The sequence below is a fragment of the Hyla sarda genome, chromosome 6 (genome assembly GCF_029499605.1).
Source record: "Hyla sarda isolate aHylSar1 chromosome 6, aHylSar1.hap1, whole genome shotgun sequence".
NCBI classification, from domain to species: domain Eukaryota; kingdom Metazoa; phylum Chordata; class Amphibia; order Anura; family Hylidae; genus Hyla; species Hyla sarda.
Window position 1 is genome coordinate 54,444,121 of NC_079194.1, and position 22,307 is coordinate 54,466,427.

General features: G+C 44.5%; 1 protein-coding gene across 3 annotated transcripts in view; it reads right to left on the minus strand.

The window, feature by feature from the left end:
• UBN2 (ubinuclein 2) overlaps positions 1 to 21,195 on the minus strand; it is a 58,444-nt gene extending 37,249 nt beyond the window's left edge. The window contains exons 1-8 of one of the 3 annotated variants that reach the window (XM_056523777.1): positions 20,548 to 21,194; positions 14,611 to 14,703; positions 12,746 to 12,847; positions 10,413 to 10,550; positions 7,769 to 7,878; positions 6,145 to 6,634; positions 5,983 to 6,053; positions 4,402 to 4,531 (exon numbers count right to left, since the gene is read on the minus strand). In XM_056523777.1, the coding sequence (XP_056379752.1) occupies positions 4,402 to 4,531; positions 5,983 to 6,053; positions 6,145 to 6,634; positions 7,769 to 7,878; positions 10,413 to 10,550; positions 12,746 to 12,847; positions 14,611 to 14,703; positions 20,548 to 20,955 (1,542 nt within the window). In that variant the 5' untranslated portion in view covers positions 20,956 to 21,194. Of the gene's footprint in view, positions 1 to 4,401; positions 4,532 to 5,982; positions 6,054 to 6,144; positions 6,635 to 7,768; positions 7,879 to 10,412; positions 10,551 to 12,191; positions 12,301 to 12,745; positions 12,848 to 14,610; positions 14,704 to 20,547 lie in introns of those variants that run through there. The other 2 variants (XM_056523778.1, XM_056523779.1) reach the window with 2 other exon arrangements.
• Positions 21,196 to 22,307: the final 1,112 nt, after the last annotated feature.

Genomic DNA, 22,307 nt, shown 5'->3' on the forward strand with positions numbered 1-22,307 from the left:
ACCCTCGCGATCTCCCTGCTGCACCCGGCATTCATTTAGAGTGTCAGGTTCAGCACCAGAGGCTCGTGATGATGTCCTGTTCACGCCCGACATGTGATGCCATGGCTCCTCAAGCAAGTCTATGAGACTTGTCACGCCCCCTCCCTTAGACTTGCATTGAGGGGGTGTGGCAGTGTAGTCATGAGCCTCCGCCCCGCCAGTCACCCGGCATGAAGCGAAGTTCGCTCCCTGCACCGGATGTCTGGGGTGCTGCAGCCGAGATGGCAGGGGGTCCCCAGAGGCGGGACCTCCGCGATCAGACATCTTATCCCCTATCCCTTGGATAGGGGATAAGATGTCTAGGGGCGGAGAACCCCTTTAAGGCAATGCACACATTGTGAACAGGACTGAAACGACCAAGAGATCAGTAGAGAACAAGGTTTCATCTGCCGACAAGCATTAGCAGCTCCTATACTTTCCTGAACATCATCCAGACACATCCTTGTGTCATTTAGCTGAAGGTAATTTGGTGTCATGGTGCCCACTACATTGACAGCAAGTTACCTTCATTTGCAGTGGTGTTGCATTAGATTGCAACGCAATGGCACCATACACTTTTTAGCTACTTAACCATTAACTATTAGGATCAGAAGACAGTCAGGTTAGAGTATGAGGCCTCTCATGGTTTCCAGGTGACAATTTTCAGCAGGATAATAGTCGGTCACACACAGCAAGTGTTTAACAGGAATGTCTCCTCCAGATTGCAACAATTCCTTGGCCCGGTCACCAAATTTATCACCAGCTGAGCATTTATGGGACCAGGTGATATCCCAGCGAATGTGGCACAGGATGCCAAGCGAAACCTGTATGCCTCCATGACCCAATCATTTCACCTTCAATCCAGGCTATAGGCAAAACAGGGCACTAGAGCCTTCTTTCAATTGCACATTTTGTCCCAATAAACTTCTTACACTCCAATTTTGTAATCCATAGATCCTCATTACATTCACATATAAAATTTTATTTTTTTAGTACATTTTTTGGGTGTTAATGAGTACCATTTGTAGGATTTTTTATTTAAAAACAAAAATGCAATGTATTACATAGAATAATTGAAGTCTAGCGCAGGCTCCAGATAAATATAAATATATAATATATATATATGTTATATATATATATATATATATATTATATATTATATATATATATATATATATATATATATATATATAAAAAACTCAACGTGTGTGTGTATATATTTATGTATGTATGTATGTGTGTATGTATGTATGTATGTATGTATGTATGTATGTATGTGTGTGTGTGTATGTATGTTCCACAAAAATGTCCAAATGGCTAAAGATATTATGCATGAAACTTGGGACACACGTTACTTATATGTTAACAACAAACATAGAATAGGTGATTTAACCCTTACTCACCCCCATTTGCCAGGGGCGGGGTTTATGTTTAAAGTCCCATACAAGTCAATGGGAAATATATGTTACTGCATAACTTCCAAACGGCTGGAGATATTTCGATAATACTTGGTCACATGTAACTTATATGTCCACTTAAAATATAGGATAGTTAATTTAACCCTTAACTAACCCCATTTGTGAGGGTCGTGGTTTTTGTTTAAAGTCCCATGCAAATCAATGTGAAATGTATGTTCCCACATAACTTCCGTACGGCTGGAGATATTTCAATAACTGGTACACATATTATGGGTCGGGACCGGGGGGGGGGGGGGTCGGGACCGGGACCGAAAATGATTAGTGAGAAGATAGTGATAAGATAGGTATTAAAATAGTATAAAATTGGTATAAAAAAAAAAAAAAAATAGTGAAAAAAGTCTGTTGGTGCAAAGGTTCGCTATAGTTTTCTATTAATTCCACTGGAGTAACATAGTAGAATGTACAAGAAGATGATCGAAATTAAAAAAGGTATTATTGGTGCACCGCAACACTCACCACCCTTTTCGGTGTGGAGGCTCCCTAGTTCAGCGTCTGATGCTGTTTGGCAAGGACCGGCGTCTGGCCTGATGCTAGCGGAGCCCCTTGGAGGAGGCACCGAGAAGTCGTGGCTGGGAAGATCTGTGTGGTAAAAGCGGTGATCGCCATTAAGGTGGCACAGATGGCAGCCGGTCTCAGAGATAGTGATGTCCGCGGCTGGATGTTATCAGATCGTGTGTGGATGCACTGGAATGCCCGAATCTACATGTGTCAGAGTGGCACTGTAAGAGGGGGGGGGGGGTTTAGCTGTGGTTAAGCAATAGAATGGATAATATTTGCAGTAAATGTCCTTTGCACAATGTGGATGCCGGCATTCCAGTGAATACACACGATCTGAAAACATCCAGCCGCGGACATCACTATCTCTGAGGCCGGCTGCCATCTGTGCCACCTTAATGGAGATCACCACTTTTACCACACAGAGCTCCCCAGCCACGACTGCTCAGTGCGTCCTCCAAGGGGCTCCGCTAGCATCAGGCTGGATGCCAGTCCTTGCCAACCTGCATCTGACGCTGAACTAATTAGCCTCCACATTGAATAATAATAATACCTTTAATTTTGATCATCATTTTGTAAATTCTACTATGTTACTCCAGCGGAATACAGTGGTCCCTCAACATACGATGGTAATCCGTTCCAAATGAACCATCGTATGTTGAGGAATCCGTGCAATGTAAAGTATAGGACAGTGCTCTACAACCTGCGGACCTCCAGATGTTGCAAAACTACAACACCCAGCATGCCCGGACAGCCGTTGGCTGTCCGGGCATGCTGGGAGTTGTAGTTTTGCAACATCTGGAGGTCTGCAGGTTGAAGACCACTGGTATAGGAAGTTGTACTCACCTGTCCCCGCCGCTCCGGACCGTCACCGCTGTCCTGGATGTCGCTCTCCATCGCTGTCGCCGCGTCCCCGGGGTGTCCCCGCCGCTCCAGCAAGGCCTCTGCTTCCCCGGCATCCTCACTCTCTGTTGTCGCCATCACGTCGCTACACACGCCGCTCCTATTGCATGACGGGACGGCGTGCGCGGTGACGACGATGGAGCGCGCAGACGATGCAGAGGATCCCAAAGAGGACGTGCTGGAGGACAGGTAAGTGATCGTCAGCGGACCACACGGGGCACTGTAAACGGCTATCCGGTGGCAGCTGAAGCAGTCTGGGCTGCCGGATAGCCGTTTATGCGATGGCCCCGACATACAAAAGCATCTTAAGTTGATGCTGCCTTCAACATGCGACGGCCTCTGAGAGGCCATCGCATGTTGAAATTATCATATGTCGGGGCCATCTTAGGTCGGGGGTGGAAATCACTGTATAAAGAACTATATAGTGAACTTTGCACCAGCAGACTTTGAAATATAGAGAACTATAGCGGACTTTTTATTCCTATCTTATCCCTAATAATTTTATCTCCACCTGTATCATTTAGCCTTATTTTTTATAACCCGAATAGTGGGGAACATCTATTATAATGGCTTGCTATTATGGTTTTCTAATCTACCTATATCTACAGTCTATCTGGAGCCTGCGCTAGACTTCAGTAATTCTATGTAATCTATTGCATTCTATTTAATAAATACTCCTATTTCATTGTACTGGATCTAAATATCTTATCTTTAATACCTTTGAGGACTGGTCACATAATTTGTATATATATTTTATATATGTCACATTTTTGTACTCATTTCTTGCCTATTTGGGTGTAGGCAACACCAGTAAACTCAGGCATGTTTTCTTGCTAAGTGAGCTACACGATTTTTTTTCTGTCCATTTGTTAAAAATAAAAAAACATTAAAGCGAAGGTTACTCAGTACCTAATCCTGACCATGTACATGTTTTTATGCCTCTATCAATCATATTTATTATAAAAATCTCTCTTTTCATTAGCTCACAGTGTTCGAAATCTTCTCAGGGTAGGGAGTGTGTCCCTCCTTGTGGTGGTGGGAGGTGATTGGTGTGTGGTGGGAGGGGGTGTCCCTCCTTGTGGTGGTGGGAGGTGATTGGTGTGTGGTGGGAGGGGGTGTCCCTCCTTGTGGTGGTGGGAGGTGATTGGTGTGAGGTGGGAGGGGGTGTCCCTCCTTGTGGTGGTGGGAGGTGATTGGTGTGTGGTGGAAGGGGGAGTGTCCCTCCTTGTAGTGGTATCCAATTCATTTTAATGAGCTGACCGGCGTCAAACGGTGACTCCGGTCGGCACATTTTTGCCCCGTATGCGGTTTTCTGACGGGACCTGAAACCGTAGTATACCACGGCCGGGTCCAGCTGACATACAAGAGCACCCAGTTTTCGCTCTCCCCAACCGAATCCGGCCGCCGTACAGTGAAATTGTGGTGTAAACCCACCTTTACTGATGAAAATTAAAGACCTGACAGCACCCATTTAAAGACACGCTAAAAAATTTGAACATAAGAATACCTGTACGTGAAGGTGCAGTTTCTTCAGTCTTTTCACAAGGGTATCTTTAGTGCATGGTACAAAGGCTTCAATGTAACCATAAACCCCATTCCTATTTGCTGGGCAGTGTTCCTGCAGCTGCAGCTCAATGCTGTCAGAAAGAGACTAGGGTTCAGATTAATGGATTTCTGCAGTGTAACATAGAAATAACAACTACATACATATATACAAGCCACATTACAGAAGTCTGCACATTTTACTGAATCTGTTCACTTTAACATTCAGGTTTAGAACTTACTAAACATTCATGTATTGCTGCACATATTCAGGAAAAACCATGTACATATCAGAGGGTCGCAAACTTAGGAGAATTGGATACTACTGACAAGGGCATAACAAGTAACCAAGGGGCCCAAGCACAACTTAAAAGGGAACCTGTCGGCACTTTCATGCTGCTTGAAACAGTAGTCATCACGGTGGTCCCTTGTGGCTCATCCATGACCCACCAGCCTTGATTGATTGAATTATCCCGATACCAGAACAGTGAGACATCCATCGTTTGAGGCTGGTGGGGCAGGTATAAGCGTCCGAGGACCACCTTGATGATTTGTAGTTCATAAAAGTGATAACAGGTTCACTTTAAAAAGGAGTTATCCAAGAATAGAAAAAAAAAGAGCCAATTTGTTTTTCCAAAAGAAGCAACACTCCTGTCCTCAGGTTGTGCGTAGTATTACAATTTACTGCATTCATTTCAAACAGAACTAAGCTGGAATACCAGGTATCTAACGACAGGTGTGGGGCTGTTTTTAGAAGACATCAGCTCTGTTTTTCTAAACCCAACGTATTTTTTTTCCTTTGTGTCAGCGCCTCCTAGTGGCAAGAGCATATACCCATCAGTAACGGTGTCCCCCAATAAAGAGCGACCAAGAAATTATGTTATTAGGTACAGTTTCTTTGTATCACAGTACCTAGCATCTGATCATAACGGAGCTTAGATGTTGACTAAAAGGAGGCAGCTTTGTCCTAATGGATTAGTCCGGAAAAAATTTACTTCTCCCCTTATCCACCGAGACAGGCACTCTCAGTGAGGCAGGCATGTCATCTACCGGTAGATTGCATGCGAGCCATTCATTTCTATGGGTGCGCTGTACACTGGTGCGTTTGGCACTCATATAGAAATGAATTGAGCGCATGCCAGCTGCAGCATCCGCTCCTCACTGTGCGCCAGGTCCCGTCCTGGTGACCGCAGGTGCCCCAGTGCTAGGTCCCTCTGAGATCAGCTACTTATCCCCTATCCCAGAGGTCTTCAAACTGTGGCCCTCCAGATGTTACAAAACTACAATTCCCAGCATGCCAGGACAGCCGTTGGCTGTCCTGGCATGCTGGGAGTTGTAGTTTTGCAACATCTGGAGGGCCACAGTTTGAAGACCGCTGCCCTATCCTGTCTAGCATTCACACAGAACAAGTGGAAGAAAAGTGTAGATAGTGAACTAAACAGTAAAACCCCTATATATCTTAAACAACAAATAAATTAGTTTGAATTCCAATGACTTAAAATTTCAAAACTAAATAATGCACATATAAAAATAAAAAATTACATACTCTAACAAAATGTTATTCATTTCTTGAGTAAAAAACTTTTTCCGACCTTCTTCATCAAACATTTTCGCAGCCTAGGGAAAAACAGAGTGACATATTGATGAAAACCCAAACAAAATACACTGGAGAAACATCAGCACTCATAGCAGTGTCCTAAGAACTTACCACCCTCAGGTCTTCAATTCGTTTTTCCAACTGAGCCGGAAGACCCTCAGGAAGAGGTGGGACTGGTTTCGGTGTCTGCACCTGGCCCGGATTGGTTGATGGGACAATATTGCCATTCTCACCCTGATCTGAAGCGGCAGGACTGTCATTGGATGCAGAATCCAAAAGTTTATCAAAGTCAAAATCCCCGAGCATTTCAAGGGCGCACTCTGCCTCCTGCAAGAGCTCCCGCTCACTGCCGCCACCAAAGATGGCAAGGACAGGGTCATTACCAAGTGTCAGGTCAGACAAATCGTTGGTAACAGGGGCAGAGTTGGTCTTTGGAGGGGCAGAGACCACAGTCACAGTTGGTGGGTTTGGTTTGATTTCACTTTTTCGCATTGCATCTTTTTCCTTCTGGAATTTCTGAAGCATTGCAGCCAGAGTCATGGAGTCTTTGTACAGCTTCTTCTTCTTCTTTTCAGGTTTATGCGCATTAAAGGCAACTACCCTAAAAGGGAAATATACAGAGTAAAAAAATCTCTACTACAACAAATTTTATTTGCCCCCCTCCCTCCCAGGATTACCATTTGTCTAGGGTCTGTATAACTGTTGCCTTGAGCCTTTCCCAGGATGGGGATGCTTGTCGTAGTCTTGTCTACGCTGACAAGTCAACCCCCTGATGACACACTGAACACCAGCGTGGTGGCACGTACAGCTGGACCACACACACGTCATCAGGGGGGCTGGCTTGTCAGGTAATTTGGCTTCTTCTCTTCATCCCTGTGATCAGCTGTTGCTTAAAGCCAAACAGGATCCCGAGAAAGGCTCGATACAACATTCCTTCAGAGTCCAGAGGTATACAGAACCTGCGTGAGTGGGGGGGACACCATGAAAATACAAAAAAAAGAGGTCAATTTTTCTCACACGTATATCACAAGTTAATGTCCTCAATACATAACTTTGTATCAGGGGCACAATACTAAAAAGTAAAAAAAAAAAAAAATATCTGGAATACCCCTTTAAATGACTGCAAGCAGAGATAGTGCAGGTAGGTATCACCGCCTGTGTAAGTGTCCGAGTTCTAAAAATAAAATGTTAAACTGCAGTCAATGGTGTATATGTAAAAAAAACGACAAAGTACAGAATTGTGTATTTTGGGTCACGCCCCCAGAAAAAGGGACATGGTTGTCATGAAAAGGTGGCATGTCCTCTATATTTTAGAAAAATCCTGACATATTTACTAAGGTTTCCACAGAAAATGAATTAGGAATATTGTGTAATTTTTGGCAAAGCGTTATATAGGAAAAAATCTTTATCCTCACCATCCCCAGGGGACGCTCCTGCCCCCAGGGATGGTGAGGAGATGAACTTATAAACTAGTCCCCTGGTCGGGGAGCTCCTCTCACCTACTCCCGTCACTTCAGCCGTCAGCGACGCCCCCTCCGCTTGATTGACAGGCCGCGTCATCACTCTGCTCACTTCATGTCCTCACCATCCTTGGAGGCAGAAACGTCCTCCGGGAATGGTAAGGTTAAAAATTACCCTATAAAACGCTTTGCCAAGTATTATATAGGGTAAAATCTGATGAATGGTTCCCTTTAAGGAGTTACAATATAGAGAAAAGAAACTTGTTCCACTGTACCCCATCGTCTTGGCGACTTTCAGTTTTCTCGATTGTTTTTCCTTCTCCCCTGGATCTTCTTTCCTTTTACGTTTTTTAAGTGAGCGGTCATCATCTTTCAATTTAGATACCTAAATAAAACAAAGTTATTGAAATAAAAATGCCCAGATTCCCCCTGCAAAGATCGAGTGATCAATAAGACAGGAACTAAGACATTTTAGGTGGATCTGATCACAAATTACAAATCTATGAATGGACAGTACAGAGATCTTTCTAGTGATCTTTTTATACTTGGCCGATAATGACAAGGGGGCGTCCTCTACATCTAAAGGAAAGAAGGTTTCACCATCATCACAGACAGAGATTATTTACTGTAAGAGCAGTGAGACTATGGATCTCTCTGCCACATGATGTTGTGATGTCTGACTCAAGACAAGGGGACCTGGATGCTTTTCTTCAAAAAAGTGACTTCCATTTCAATATTACCGGTTATGGATATTAGATTTGTGGGGATAGGACATTGATCCAGGGATTTATTCTGGTTATGTGAGGTACAGGCTGCATTCATAGTCTATGGCCAAAGGCTGTCCGGGCATGCTGGGAGTTGTAGTTTTGCAACAGCTGGAGGCACCCTGGTTGGGAAACACTGGTCTATGGACCTGATTTGATATACAATGAGACCTTATGGGTTAGATGTGACTGTAAAGCATTTGAAAGCCACTGACGAACAAACGCCAATACCTTTAAAAGGGGGTTATCCCAATATTAAAAGTTGTCCAATACCCACAGAATAAGGTAAAACTACTGGGACCCCCAGGAATCACAAGAATGGAGGACAACTGTCCTGAGTGAATGGAAAGGCAGAGCACTCACATAGCTACTGCTCTATTCCCTGTGTAGGAGACTTCTGAACAGAGCTCATCAACATTTGTGCGTACCAGAGAATAAATGAAGCAGCCATTGAGCACGAGCGTTATTACTTCATTAACTTGAGGACAACTAACTTCTGTTCTTGTAATTAAAGGAGAGGGGACTTGGGCACTGGTCAGAAATCAGATAGTTATTCCCTAGTCCACATATTTTTAGTACATTTTGACGTGTGAGATATTATTTATATCATACTTCGCTTATAGAGATATCCATCTCCTAGGATTACCAATGTAACCATATAGTATATACAGATAATATTAGGGATGTCCCGATTCCGATACTAGTATCGATACCGATACCAGGTATCTGCATGGTATCGGGGACTCTGCTAATGTCCCTGATACCAAATCCAATACCTGGTGTAGTGCTTCGCTGCTCCGTCCTCCGGTTCGCATCACTGCCCCTTTGTGTCGTCCGCATTATGGCGTCTTATGGAGGAGCGTGTGACATACACGTCACTCTACTGTGCCCAGCAAAACGCTACGGAGGAAGCAGAGTGATGTGTATGTCACATGCTCCTCCATAAGTCGCCATAATGCAGACGGAAGAACGGGGGCAGCAGCAGTGATGAGAACGGGGCTGCGGAGCGGCGACACTGGACAGTGATTAACTACAAAGAAGGGCTGCTGGCTACAGGGGGGAGTCCTGCTGGCTACAAAGGGGGGGCTGCTGGCTACAAAGGGGGGTCCTGCTGTCTAATGTCTGCAGCTATCTTTACTACATACAAGGGGATACTACCTACTATTAAAGGCAATCTTACAGCTGAGTCACCGGCACTAACTTCAATGTAGATCGTGCAGGTGACCCGGTTTCTACCGCTGCTCACCATGTGAACATCAGCGCAATCGCTCCGGAGACATCGTTCTCACCGCCAATGCAAATTCCCTGTTCTGCCCAATGGAGAAGAGAGAAATCTTGGCTCATACTACAGCAGCCGCCTCAACAAGGAACCCACATATCAGCATGGTAAGAAGCGCCAGAAACCGGGTCACCCTAATGTCAGATTCCCTTTAAAATAAAAGTACTCGTACTTGGTATCAGCAAGCACTAGAATTTAAAGTATCGGTACACGTGCTCTGTCTTAAAAAAAAAAAATGGTATCAGGACATCCCTAGATAATATATTTTGACCACCCACAGTGGTAGTATTACTTGGTTCGTCTATGTATATATGTGTAAAATAGATTTCATTCATGGACAATGTACACTAGATCACTATTTGTATTGTTTTCATGTAGGCCTGGTGAAGGTCTGAATTGTCCAAAACGTTAATTTATTTTGGATTGCAAATAAAAAAAAAACTTTTAGTCTTTTCACCGCAAGTGGAGCGCCACGTTATTCTTTTAAATGTATTAAAACTGATTGGGACTCTAACTGTGACCCCTGATTAGAGAGTGCCGTAATAATCATATTGCAAGTCTTTCCCTATCCTGTGGATAGGAGATAACTCATTTAATCTACTGGAAGCCATGTTTTCTTTTGTATGGTTCTAACAATAAGCATGGTTGACAGATGCCCCCATATGGTGGCCTCAGTTAAACATACACATTACATCGGTGTTTCCCAACCAGGGTGCCTCCAGCTGTTGCAAAACTACAACTCCCAGCATGCCTGGACAGCCTTCGGCTGTCCAGGCATGCTGGGAGTTGTAGTTTTGCAACAGTTGGAGGCACCCTGGTTGGGAAACACTGCGTTAGAGATCATTCATGTGAACACCAACTTCATCCCACACTTGCCTTTGATGATTTGTGCTTTTTACTTTGTACAAAATCTTCAGTTTCAGAATCTGAAGCTTGACGAAACTGCAGTGTTCCTGTGTTAATATAAAATCCTCCGTATTTCGTGGTCAAGGAAGCTGGAACCAACTCATCGTACTAACATGAAGGAAAAAAAAAAACAACACCATTTGTTTAGATGAAGTCCATTGGTTTTGAACACAAGAAAACATGAAGAACATGTTAATGGTTTTTGGACAAAGATAAGCAATGTGTAAACTGAAATAAACTTTGGGACAAGGGTTTGTCATATTAAAGGGAAAAAAAAGGGTTCCTGCAGTATTCTTTAACCCCTTAAAACGTAAATGTACGTCCTGGTGCCCTGGTACTTAACACATCAGGACGTTCATTTACGTCCTGTACATGACCGCGAGCACCGGAGTGGTGCTCATGTCATGCGCGGCAGGTCCCGGCTGCTATCATCAGCCAGGGACCTGCCGGTAATGGTGGACACCAGCGATCGCGCCTCAGATGCAGTGATCAACACTGATGACGGCATCTGCGGCAGTGCGGTCGGTAAAATTTATGATCGTTCGCCCACAGCGCTGCCATGGGGATCCGGTCATCCATAATGGTGGACTGAGGTCCCCTCACCTGCCTCGGTCCGCCTCCTGGGGTCTTCTGCTCTGGTCTGAGATCGAGCAGAGCAGAAGATAGCCGACAACACTGATCAGTGCTATGCCCTATGCATAGCACTAAACAGTATTAGCAATCAAAGGATTGCTATAAATAGTCCCCTATGGGTGTTAAAAAAATAAAAAAAAAATAAAAAAAAAAATTTAAAAAAAAAAATTAAAATAAAGTCAAGTTAAAAGTCTCCTCCTCCCCAATAAAAATGTAAAACATCCTTTTTCCCTATTTACCCCCAGAAAGTGTGGTAACAAAATAAATAAATGTAATTTAATGAACATGTGGTATCGATGCGTGTGTAAATGTCTGAACTATCAAAATATAATGTTCTTGATCCCATACAGTGAATGGCTTTAATAAATAAAAAATAAAAAAAAATCCCAAATTGCTGCCTTTTTGTCACATAACATCCACAATGCGCAAAAAATAAATTAGCTCATACCGCTGCTTATACAGAAAAATGAAAAAGTTATAGGTAGTCAAAAGAGGGATTTTAAACGCACTAATTTGGTTAAAGAGTGAGATTTTTTTATTTTATTATGTTTTTTAAAGCATTACAATAATAGAAAAGTATAATCATGGGTATCATTTTAATGGTATAGACCCATAGAATAAAGAAAACATGTAATTTTTACCGTGAAAACGAAACCTTCCAAAATTTGCTAAATTGCAATTTTCTTTTAAATTTCCCCACAAAAATAGTATTTTTTTTTAATTTCACCATACATTTTATGGAAGAATGAGTGATATCATTACAAAGGACAACTTGTCGTGCAAAAACAAACCCTAATACTGGTCTGTGAATGGAAAAATAAAAGTTATGATTTTTAGAAGAGGAGGAGGGAAAAACCAAAAAATGCTAAAATAAAACTGGCTGTGTCCTTATGGCCAAAATGGGCTGTGTCCTTAAGGGGTTAATGATTAGAAAACGTTACTACAATCTTTACTTTTTCTTACAGATTTACAGCTTCTTGGGGTGTTCTGAAGTAGGTGGCTCCCATATTTTGTCTATTTTATGCACAGTTATAAAAAGTGTACCTGTCATATTTTCGTAAGCTTTCAGCATAAGCTGTCCTGTGTTTGCACATGAGGAGCAGAATTATTTCTCACCATTATAGAACTTGTACAATACTAATTTTCATTTGTCCCTGGGCTTGTAGGTGGATCCTAGCCTCTATGATGGCTCTCATACACTGCACATACCGAAGAAGGGATCCTGCTTCAAAGTACAACCTAAGAATCAGCAGCAGCATGGAAGGCATTATAGATCAGTAGTGAACAGCCTAAGCTGTCAATCAATCCATAATATTAGTTAACTTTTGTGAAGCCCCTTTGCAGTCTGTATGTGTCGTTCTGAACTCACTCCCTTTTCATCTCACTCCTTACCCTTCCTCTTACAACACATTTGTACGGTGAGCATGTAATCTGATCCCTCAGTGATCTGTTAGTCCATCTTGTAAACATACAGTGGAATTGAGATGTTTTTTCCACAGAGAATGAAAGTTTAGCTAGATTTGATAAGAGGAGAAATAAGCACTTTTCTTTGATAAGACATATAATGGTTTCATATATTCATTGTACTATTGATTTATGCAAAGTTTGTTAAAACAAGGATGAACATTTAGACTATAATCACCAATGAAGTATTATGAAAGTATACTTACTGCCTCAGAATTATCAATAAAGGGATCTGTCTCATCATAGCCATAACCTATGTCGATCAGATCCTGCATTCTATCCTTACGATGGCGATGACTTTTCACGCCCTGTTAAAAAATTACATCATGTTTTTTTTTTATGAGCACAGATAAAGAACAGACATGTCACTAGTTACTATAATGTTACCCCACACAAGAGCACTGCACCAAAATAAGGCTCTGTTCACACTACTCTCAAAGGCTTTGTTCAATGCTTACATCATAGTGTAGTGCACCACAACAGAACCAAAAAAGACCCTAGCGTAAGTTAACGGGTGCCATCACTGAACAACATGCAATGCCTCAGGTACTGTAGGTTTACAGTAATATTTTAGAGGACCTGCGGCCATTTTACTGTAATAAACTAACTTAGTGTTCCATGATCACACACCATTGTACAGTTTCTTGAAACGCCCTTCCATTCCTGAGATACAGGGGTTTATATTTTGTCTGACAGTTCAGGGAACAGTCAGATGGGAGTGGCTATCATGTGGTGGGTTGGGTTATACTGTCAGGGGGTGTGGGGATGTTGAAGATTGAACAGTGTGGTTGCCATATACACGAGCCCTTACTATATAAACCGACTATCACATCTGACAATTAAAGCATTACTGTCATTAACCGTTTCAGGACCAAATAATATATATACATTTTATTTTTATTTTTTTTTAGGTTTAGTTTTTTCCTACAGACCATTATGAGGGCTTGTTTTTTGGGTCACCAATTGTACTTTGTAACAACATCACTCATTATGCCTCCAAATGTACAGTGAAAAATCAAAAACAAGTTAGTTTTGCAACAGCTGGAGGCACCCTAGTTGGGAAAAACTTACTTAGCATTTGAAATTCGGCAGCGGCCCAGCTCCAACGTGCATGATATGGTGCCGGGCCGCAACCGCAGATAATTGCAAATTTACCCTTTGGGGGGGGGGGGGGGGGTTATATAGACATATCGGAAAAATCATGATATGATTGAGTTATGTTGCATGGCTCTAATTCACTTCAATATGAGCTGCGCTACAGTAATCCAGCAAAACCCCTACATAACAGAGGGGGCTGTACTCTGGTGTATGCAAGGGCCACAGCTCTTGTGGAACCCCACTGATCTGATATTGATGACCAATCCTTAGGATAGGGGAACAGTAAATTTACCCTGGAAACCGATTTAAAAAAGGGAGTAGTCTGGTGACTGGGACCCCCGCGATCTCCTGAAAGGGGCCCCCGGCAGTCTGATGGAAGGGGGCGTGCCGACCTCACACGGAGCGCTGGCCGACACGCCCCCTCCATGTACCCCATAAAGATACATGGAAGGGGTGTGCCTGCGGGGGTCGGAACAATCACTTCCGGTAAACTGCAGGGCCCCTGTGCAGATCAAAGGGGGTCCCACCGCTCGGAACACCTGCGATCAATAATCCCCTATCCTTTGGATAGGGGATAAGTTATACTTCACGAGCCTATTTGATCTGTGAGTCGCCGCGCGTATGCACAGTGTACTTGCAGACATCGCGGCTGCGCCACCGGCTCCCCAATCTAGGCAGTGGCAATGTGTAAGTACACTGCGCACGCGTATGGCGACTCGCAGAACACTGTCTGTTCGTAATGGTGCATTGCTGCTAAAAGCAGACAACGCTAGAGGTACACAATAGGGTCGGTCATGGGCAGATCTGCAGCGTAAAATACACTGCGGATCCCTTACGTGTGACCCTACCTTAGATCAGTTCAGGTCTTGGGTGTGTTGGTCAGCATTTTCGCTGCTTCTGGGGCATGTTCATTTAATGGCTAAAGCTGGTTAACCATCTTCTCCCCAGTGCAGGAAAATAGAACCCAACTTACATATTTTGCTTCAAATTTCTTTGCCATTCTTTCTACTTCAAGCCTTTCACGTTCGTCGTCATTAAACGGATCATTAGGAGGTGGAATTTTGACCTAAAAAGCAATGAAGAGACAATTATGGGGTCGCGAGTTATTCTTTATTTAGAATTTTATGACAAAACACAGCAAAGCAAGAACAAAAAGGAGCCCAAATCTAGACTACACACCCAGAAGCTGCTCACACCTTATTTAAAGTTACACAACTCATGTTTGTTACAGACACCAACGTTCTTGTCAGGTCGCAGCCACAACCCTATTAATCTAAAGGTTACATAAGCATTGTAAAGTATGAATAAATGATAGACAGAGAATGCGTCATCAGAAATAATCTAAATGTTTAAGTCAGGTTTTTAATGTTAAACATATTTTATAATTTTTGGAATTTTTTTTTTCTAATGTTCCATTTTACTACCTGTTTCTTTTTTAAATAATCCTGCAATCTTGTTTTTTCAATCATGCTACTAGGCCTAAAACCAAGATGAGACTTCCTATTCTGTACTGATCACTTCCAAGCATTGTCTTCCGTATATACTCGAGTATAAGCCGAGTTTTTCAGCACGATTTTTCGTGCTGAAATCACCCCCCTCAGCTTATACTCGAGTGAACTCTCCACCCTAAGTGGTCTTCAACCTGCGGACCTCCAGATGTTTCAAAACTACAACTCCCAGCATGCCCGGACAGCCGATGGCTGTCCGGGCATGCTGGGAGTTGTAGTTTTGAAACATCTGGAGGTCGGCAGGTTGAAGACCACTGTTCAGACATTGACAGGCGGTGATGATGAAGGGGGGGGGCGGGATGATGACAGGCGGTGAGGTTGAAGGGGGGTGTGTGAGATGATGACAGGAGGATGATGACAGGCGGTGATGATGAAGGGGGGTGGGATGATAGGAGGATGATAGGCAGTGATAATGAAGGGGGGGTGATGAAGGGTGGGATGATGACAGGGTAATGATGAAGGGGGGATGATGACAGGCGGTGATGAAGGGGGGGTGTGGGATGATGACAGGGGGATGACGAAGGGGGGGGATGATGACAGGGTAATGATGAAGGGGGATGATGACATGATGATGAGGGTGTTAATGACAGTGGTCTGGATGATGACACGGGGGGGGGGGGGGGTGATTTATTTCCAACCCTAGGCTTATAGTCGAGTCATTAACTTTTTTTTTTTTTTTTTTTTTTTTTTTTTTTTATTTTTTTTTTTTTTTTTATTTTTCCAGTTTTTTTGGGGTGAAATTAGGGGCCTCAGCTTGTATTCGGGTTGGATTATATTCAAGTATATACGGTAATCGCAGGATGACAGTGAAGGGCGACACCATATAGATCACAGAGGTATACATCATAGCTGTTGCTCATAGATCAACCTTACCTCACTCTAGGATGACCTCTGCAAAGGTCACTGAGCGCACCCAAATACCATTACCATTCATGTGAACGGGACAGCTTTAGTCTATTGTCACCTATGTCCAGGGGTTCTGCTATGAACTCTCTAATGGAAGCTCAGGCAAGATGGCTGCCCCCATAATAACATGGAAAAAAGTACAATAAGAAAACAGAACTATTAAATAAAAAATGTTTCAGTATCTGTCTCTAATGAGAACAAAATAAAACAAATCTAGGTGATTTCATTTAACCTATAAAACTAAGCAGCACAAAGCCAGTTCAGACCTTAAAAAGGGGCACTCCAGTGGAAATGTATTTTTCATATCAACTGGCTCCAGAAAGTTACAGATTTATAAATTACTTCTATAAAAAAAAAAAAAAATCTTAATCCTTCCAGTACTACTTAGCTGCTGTATACTAAATAAAAAGTTGAGTTGTTCTTTTCTGTCTGACCACAGTGCTCTCTGCTGACACCTCTGTCCATGTCAGGAACTGTCCAGAGCAGGAGAGATTTCCTATGGGGATTTGCTCTTACTCTGGACAGTTCCTGACATGGACAGAGGTGTCAGCAGAGAGCACTATGGTCAGACAGAAAATAAATTCAAAAAGAAAAGAACTTCCACTGGAGCATACAGAAGCTGGTAAGTACTGGAAGGATTAAGTTTTTTTTAAATAGAAGTAATTTACAAATCTGTTTTAACTTTCTGGTACCAGGTGATTTAAAAAAAAAAAAAAAAGTTTTCCAGTGGAGTACCCCTTTAAAGGAAAACTGTCAGCCTGTTCACCCACACTAAACCCAATACACGGTTATAGCGTGGGTGAACGGTCCAACGAGGGGTCACTTACTTAAATGTCTAGTAGGTCCTGAGATATGTCCTCCAGTAGATATTTTGCTTAAAGATTTTTTTTTTTATTTTATTTTTTTTATTTGATTATGCTACAGGGGCTGTAAAGTTAGTGTAGTTCATAATATAGTGTCTGTACCTGTGTGTGATGGTTTTCTCACAATTCTTCTGTGATCTTCACCCCAATATTTATTTTTACCAGTATACAAAATTACTGTTGTCTCAGATTTTTCCCAGCTTGCAATGTGGCCGGGACCTGACATCACTAGTCAGCTGATGACAGGGAGCCTGTCTGCTTCAATGGGTGGAGAGAGCAATCTGCAAGTAATGCTAAATAACAGCTGTAGGCACCCTGATTGAAAACCACAGGTCTTTTGAATGGATGCAGCTCATTTATGTTTCAATGGGTGGGGTGGCTGATGTGTGGGAGGGCGGAAAATTTAATTATGGGATTTGTAGGCAAAAAAAAAAAGAAAACAAACAGGAAATACAAGTTCACAAAAAGCTAGCTACAGTGTTCTGGTAATCTCACAACATAGCCATTTAGCCCCTAAGCATGTCCATTACTGTCTGCCAGGTACGTACTAAAATCACCTTATGGTAGATAACCCCTTTAAACTCCGTGAATTCAGGGGCTTCACTGGCTTAATTTACATATTAATTGTCGGTGACTCCACATCCTAGTTTAGTCACTAAGCCTGCGATGTCCTGCCGCCTGCACGTGATTTAATATTGTGCTGTATGGAGGGGCAGTGTAGTAGATACAGGGCAGTGCCATATGCTAGTAAACGCAGTGACAGAATACAGCAGACTTCTAGTTAGTCTTGTGTGTTTATTAATAACACAGAGGCTGGGGGGTGCTCTATCCACAGCAGCCCATCAATTACTGGCCTGGAAATCGGGTAAGGTGTGCGAGTAGGGGGCGCTACCCTCCTATCTGTAAGCGCACAACATTCTTTTAGTGCTCCTATAAGCCTAACTGGCACAAATATTTCATGCCAATTTGGCTATTAGGAGTCCGGACCAGTATCTGAATAAATCTCTCCCAATTTCCCCATACACCTTTACCATAAGCAGAGGCTACAGGCCCTCACAACACAGACTGGGTGACATTTCATAACCTTTACACCAGACAGCGCACAAAAGCCAAAATCAGCTACATCCAAACCATTGTGCACCACTGTATACCAGGGGGACCTTAGATATCCATTGTATTCTCCATTACACATGAATTACATTATCAGGAGGCGGTGATGCAGACATGGCAGGATGATCCACAGTATCATTCCACTCAGATTAAAGAAGATATTATTTTGCCCATATGATGCCCGTCCGCCATCACTAGTCGCACAGCACCATCTCTTTTATTCTAGCACAGCTGCATTCATACATTTCTTTACTGTAGCTGGGTCACCGGTTGACCCACAGAAACTTTCATCGTTTAAAGGGGGTACTCCGGCACTGGGAGCTCATGACGTCATAGCCCCGCCCCCTCATGCCGTCACGCCCCACCCCCTCCCATAGATTTGCATTGAGGGGTGACGGGGTGTGGCATCATGAGGGGGCGGGACTCTTACGTCACGAGCTCTCGGTGCCGTCTCCAGCGTTCGGAACAGTTTGTTTCAAACGCTGAGCAGCAGAGTACCCCTTTAATGTGTCAGAGAAAGTAGTCAGTCCTGGGTTAGCTGATTTTCCGTGAACTACAGGATGACCGCCTACTAGCATTCCCTAAGTCTGTGTTCTGTTTCTGCTATGATCTTGCCAAACTTATCAAAAATTTGGGTTATTTTATTTAATTATTCAAAAAAGTCAACACCCTATTAGCTCATTCAGTCCTAGTAAGGTTAAGTTCACACGTCTGCGGGTGCCTGCATATAACAGACTAGAGCTGGGTGGTATGAGCAAAAACGTGTATCACGGTATTTTTGTAAGTAATGGCGGTTCCACGGTATTGAACGGTATCCCCCCCCCCCCCAACGTGTCCTGGGCACCGCTTCTCTTCCAATACCCTGCCCCCAATGAATTATCAGCTGCGCTGTCCCCACATCATGTCACCGCAAGTGCTCCTCTGCTCATCCTCCTAGGAGTGGCGGGCCAGCGGCGCAAGAGATCTGTACTGTACTACAAATAACATTTCCCGGGCTCTGGTACCGTCTTCACTGTCCTGCGCTGTGGTCCTCTTGCTGTTTCCTTGGGACGGGAAAGTCACAGAGCCGCCAGCCTATCATCTGCCGGGGCGGGACATCACTGCGGCCGGTGATAGGCTGAGTGCACTGTCATGTATGAAGCCGGCCGGCTCCTTACATGACAGTGCGCCCAGCCTATCAGCGGCTGAGGCGGGACATCACTGCGGCCGTGTGATAGGCTGACGGCTCTGTGACGTTCCCATCCCCAGGACTGCAGCGGGGGGACCGCGAGGCCGGGAATGTCGGAAGGTGAGTTAAAGTTTATTTTGTTTATTTTTGCAGCCCAGACAACGTTATTTGTAGTACAGTACAGATTTCTAGCGCCGGCGGCCCGCAACTCATAGGAGGATGAGTAGGGGAGCACTTGCAGGTGACATGATGTGGGGACAGCGCGGCCGGTTCATTGGGGGGGGGCGGAACAAAAGCAGAACAGCTTTCCCAAACCATGTCCCTCCAGCTATTGCTAAACTACAACTCCCAGCATGCCCGGACAGCCAATGGACTGCTTGGGAATGCGCTGTCTCCAGGGAGGACAACGGAAGAGATTCATCAAAACCTGTTTACAGCAAAAGTTGCTGAGTTGCCCGTAGCAACCAATCAGATGCCTTCTTTCACTTTTGAAAAGGCCTCTGAAGAAGGAAAGAAGCGATCGGATAGGAGATTTAGCAACCAATGTATTTCTAAGCAGATTCCGACGTGTCAATCCTTTTGCCGGGATCAGGATTAACGCGGCAGATGTTTTGCCGACTGACATACCGCCATGAGCACAATGCGACAGGATTCCACTGAAAACAATGGGACTCTGCTGCAAGAGAATTTCCAAGCAAACTCTCGACGTGTGATCATGGCCTTAGACCAGCGATTCTCAACCAGGGTGCCTCCAGCTGTTGCAAAACTACAACTCCCAGCATGCTCGGACAGCCGAAGGCTGTCCGAGCATGCTGGGAGTTGTAGTTTTGCAACAGCTGGAGGCACCCTGGTTGAGAATCACTGCCTTAGACATAGTGGACCAGGAGGCGGGATACATTTGGGAAATAGAGCTAATATAAGCACAAGCAGATGTCAGACAGCAAAATAACAAACAAATTTATACTTTCTGAATGCAGCATTATAGGGGTAAATTCATATTGAAGAAATTCAGCGAAAAGAGAATTTCTTCAGGGGATCAGTGGTTATGACCCATTGACAAACAGGACAGATTTCACCCGGCAATTCTGTAGTGTGAACATACCCTAAAAGAGTAGGCTCCAAACTGTGCAGGGAGTTGTAGTTTTGCAACAGCTGGAGGCACCCTGCCCTAGAACCACACATCACCCTACTAAACCCGTCCCGGCCGATCAAGCCATGTGACCGGTTCCCTTCCATGTGCTGCTTTATTTAAATAAAAAATTAAATAAAAACACAACAAGCAACCGCCACATCCCCATCTGGAGAAGCAAAGCAGTAGGGCTGTGTTCACACTGATGCGGTACCGCACCCCTCACCTCCTCCTTGGCCGCAGCGCCCCCCTTCTTGTCGTTCTGCAGCAGCAGGCGGTAGCTGAACTCGGCGCAGCTCTCCTCGGTGGGGTCGCTGAGGGTCAGCTCCAGGCGGACGGTGTTCCGGGGCCTCGGCCTCTCGACCTCCGCTTTGGGTTCGGCCTTGGCGGGGGGGCAGGATGCGGCCTCCCGGACCGTAGTGGAGGAAGTAGCTGCTTCTCTCTGCGGCCGCTGGAGCGGGGTCTGCGGGGGAGGCCTCTGCTGCATGCCGGGGAGCGGAGGTCGGGCCGCCTGGGAGCGCTGAGCCGCCGGGGCCGCTGTACTCCGCTGCTGCTCGGCTATCAGGCTGCCCACGATCTCGCGTGGCTTCACGGGTGACAGGCTAACAAACGGCACCCTGCGCGGCTCCGCCATTCTTCCCTCTTCTACCCGGCCGCCGCCCGCCGGAGCTCTCTGCCGGCGCCCTATCAGCCGCTCCGCTCGCGCCCGTACGTCTAGGCCGTGTAGCCGGGAGCGCTGGTGACGGCGAAACTTCCTATGTCGCGCGAGCCGCCACCAGCTCCGCTAAATTGACTATCCTGTGCGTCGCCGCCATCTTGGACCCCACATAAATAATAACAGGGCCGCTTTCCAGCGCGCATGCGCTCAGAGGTCGCCGAGTCTGGGCGTGAGCTACGACGTCATCACGCACTTCAGTCTCCTCGTTTTGCATTTGTTTGGACGCGTTGACGTTGCCTCGCGCCACCTCCTGACGCCGAGCACGCGTGCGTTGTCAGGGCAACCGGGACGCCGCGCTTTTTTTTTTTTTTTTATCGCTTTCTGCGATATGTCTAGGGGCTCATTCACACTACCGAGATTCCATGCAGCAGCCTTCAGTGGGAGACTGCTGTACTGTTCTGGGCCCGTTCACACTGAGAATGGACAAGAATTGCAGCAGCTTCCCATTGCTGTCAATGGGATTTCATTGCGCTGTTCAGACTACGGAAATTCTGCCTCGGAATTTCCCCTGTAGGGCAACGTTCACACATGGAAGGTCCGCGTGGAATTCCATGGAAAAATACAGCAAATTTTATTGCACATTTACTTTAATAATGGGGATTCCACTATCCCAATCGCACAATGGAATTTCCATGGCGGACATTCCGCAATGGATATTCCGGATTTTGCTAAATTATAAGACATGTCTTTGAATTTTGTAGAATGTTTTTCAGAGCCCTATTAACCCCTCAGGAACCAGGGCCATTTTATTTTTGCATTTTCGTTTTTTCCTCCTTACCTTCTAAAAATCATAACTGTTATATTTTCATCATCCAAATGAGGGCTTATTTTTCGTGTCATCAATTGTCCTTTGTAATTACATCACCATAAACTGTACGGCACAACCAAAAAAAAATATTATTTATGTGGGGAAATTGAAAAGAAAACCGCAATTGATGAAGGTTTTGTTTTCACGCTGTACACTTTACAGTAGAAATGAAATCTTTTCTTTACTCTGTGTCAGTACAATTACAATGGTACCCATGTTATATGCTTTTCTAAAATTGTATCGTTTAATAAAAAATCTCAAACTATTTTAACAAACTTAGGCTGGGTCCACACTACGTTTTGTCCCATACGGGAGCGCATACGGCAGGGGGGAGCTAAAAGCTCGTGCTCCCGTATGTGACCGTATGCGCTCCCGTATGCCAATCATTTCAATGAGCCGACCGGAGTGAAACGTTCGGTCCGGTCGGCTAATTTTTGCGCCGTATGCGCTTTTACAACCG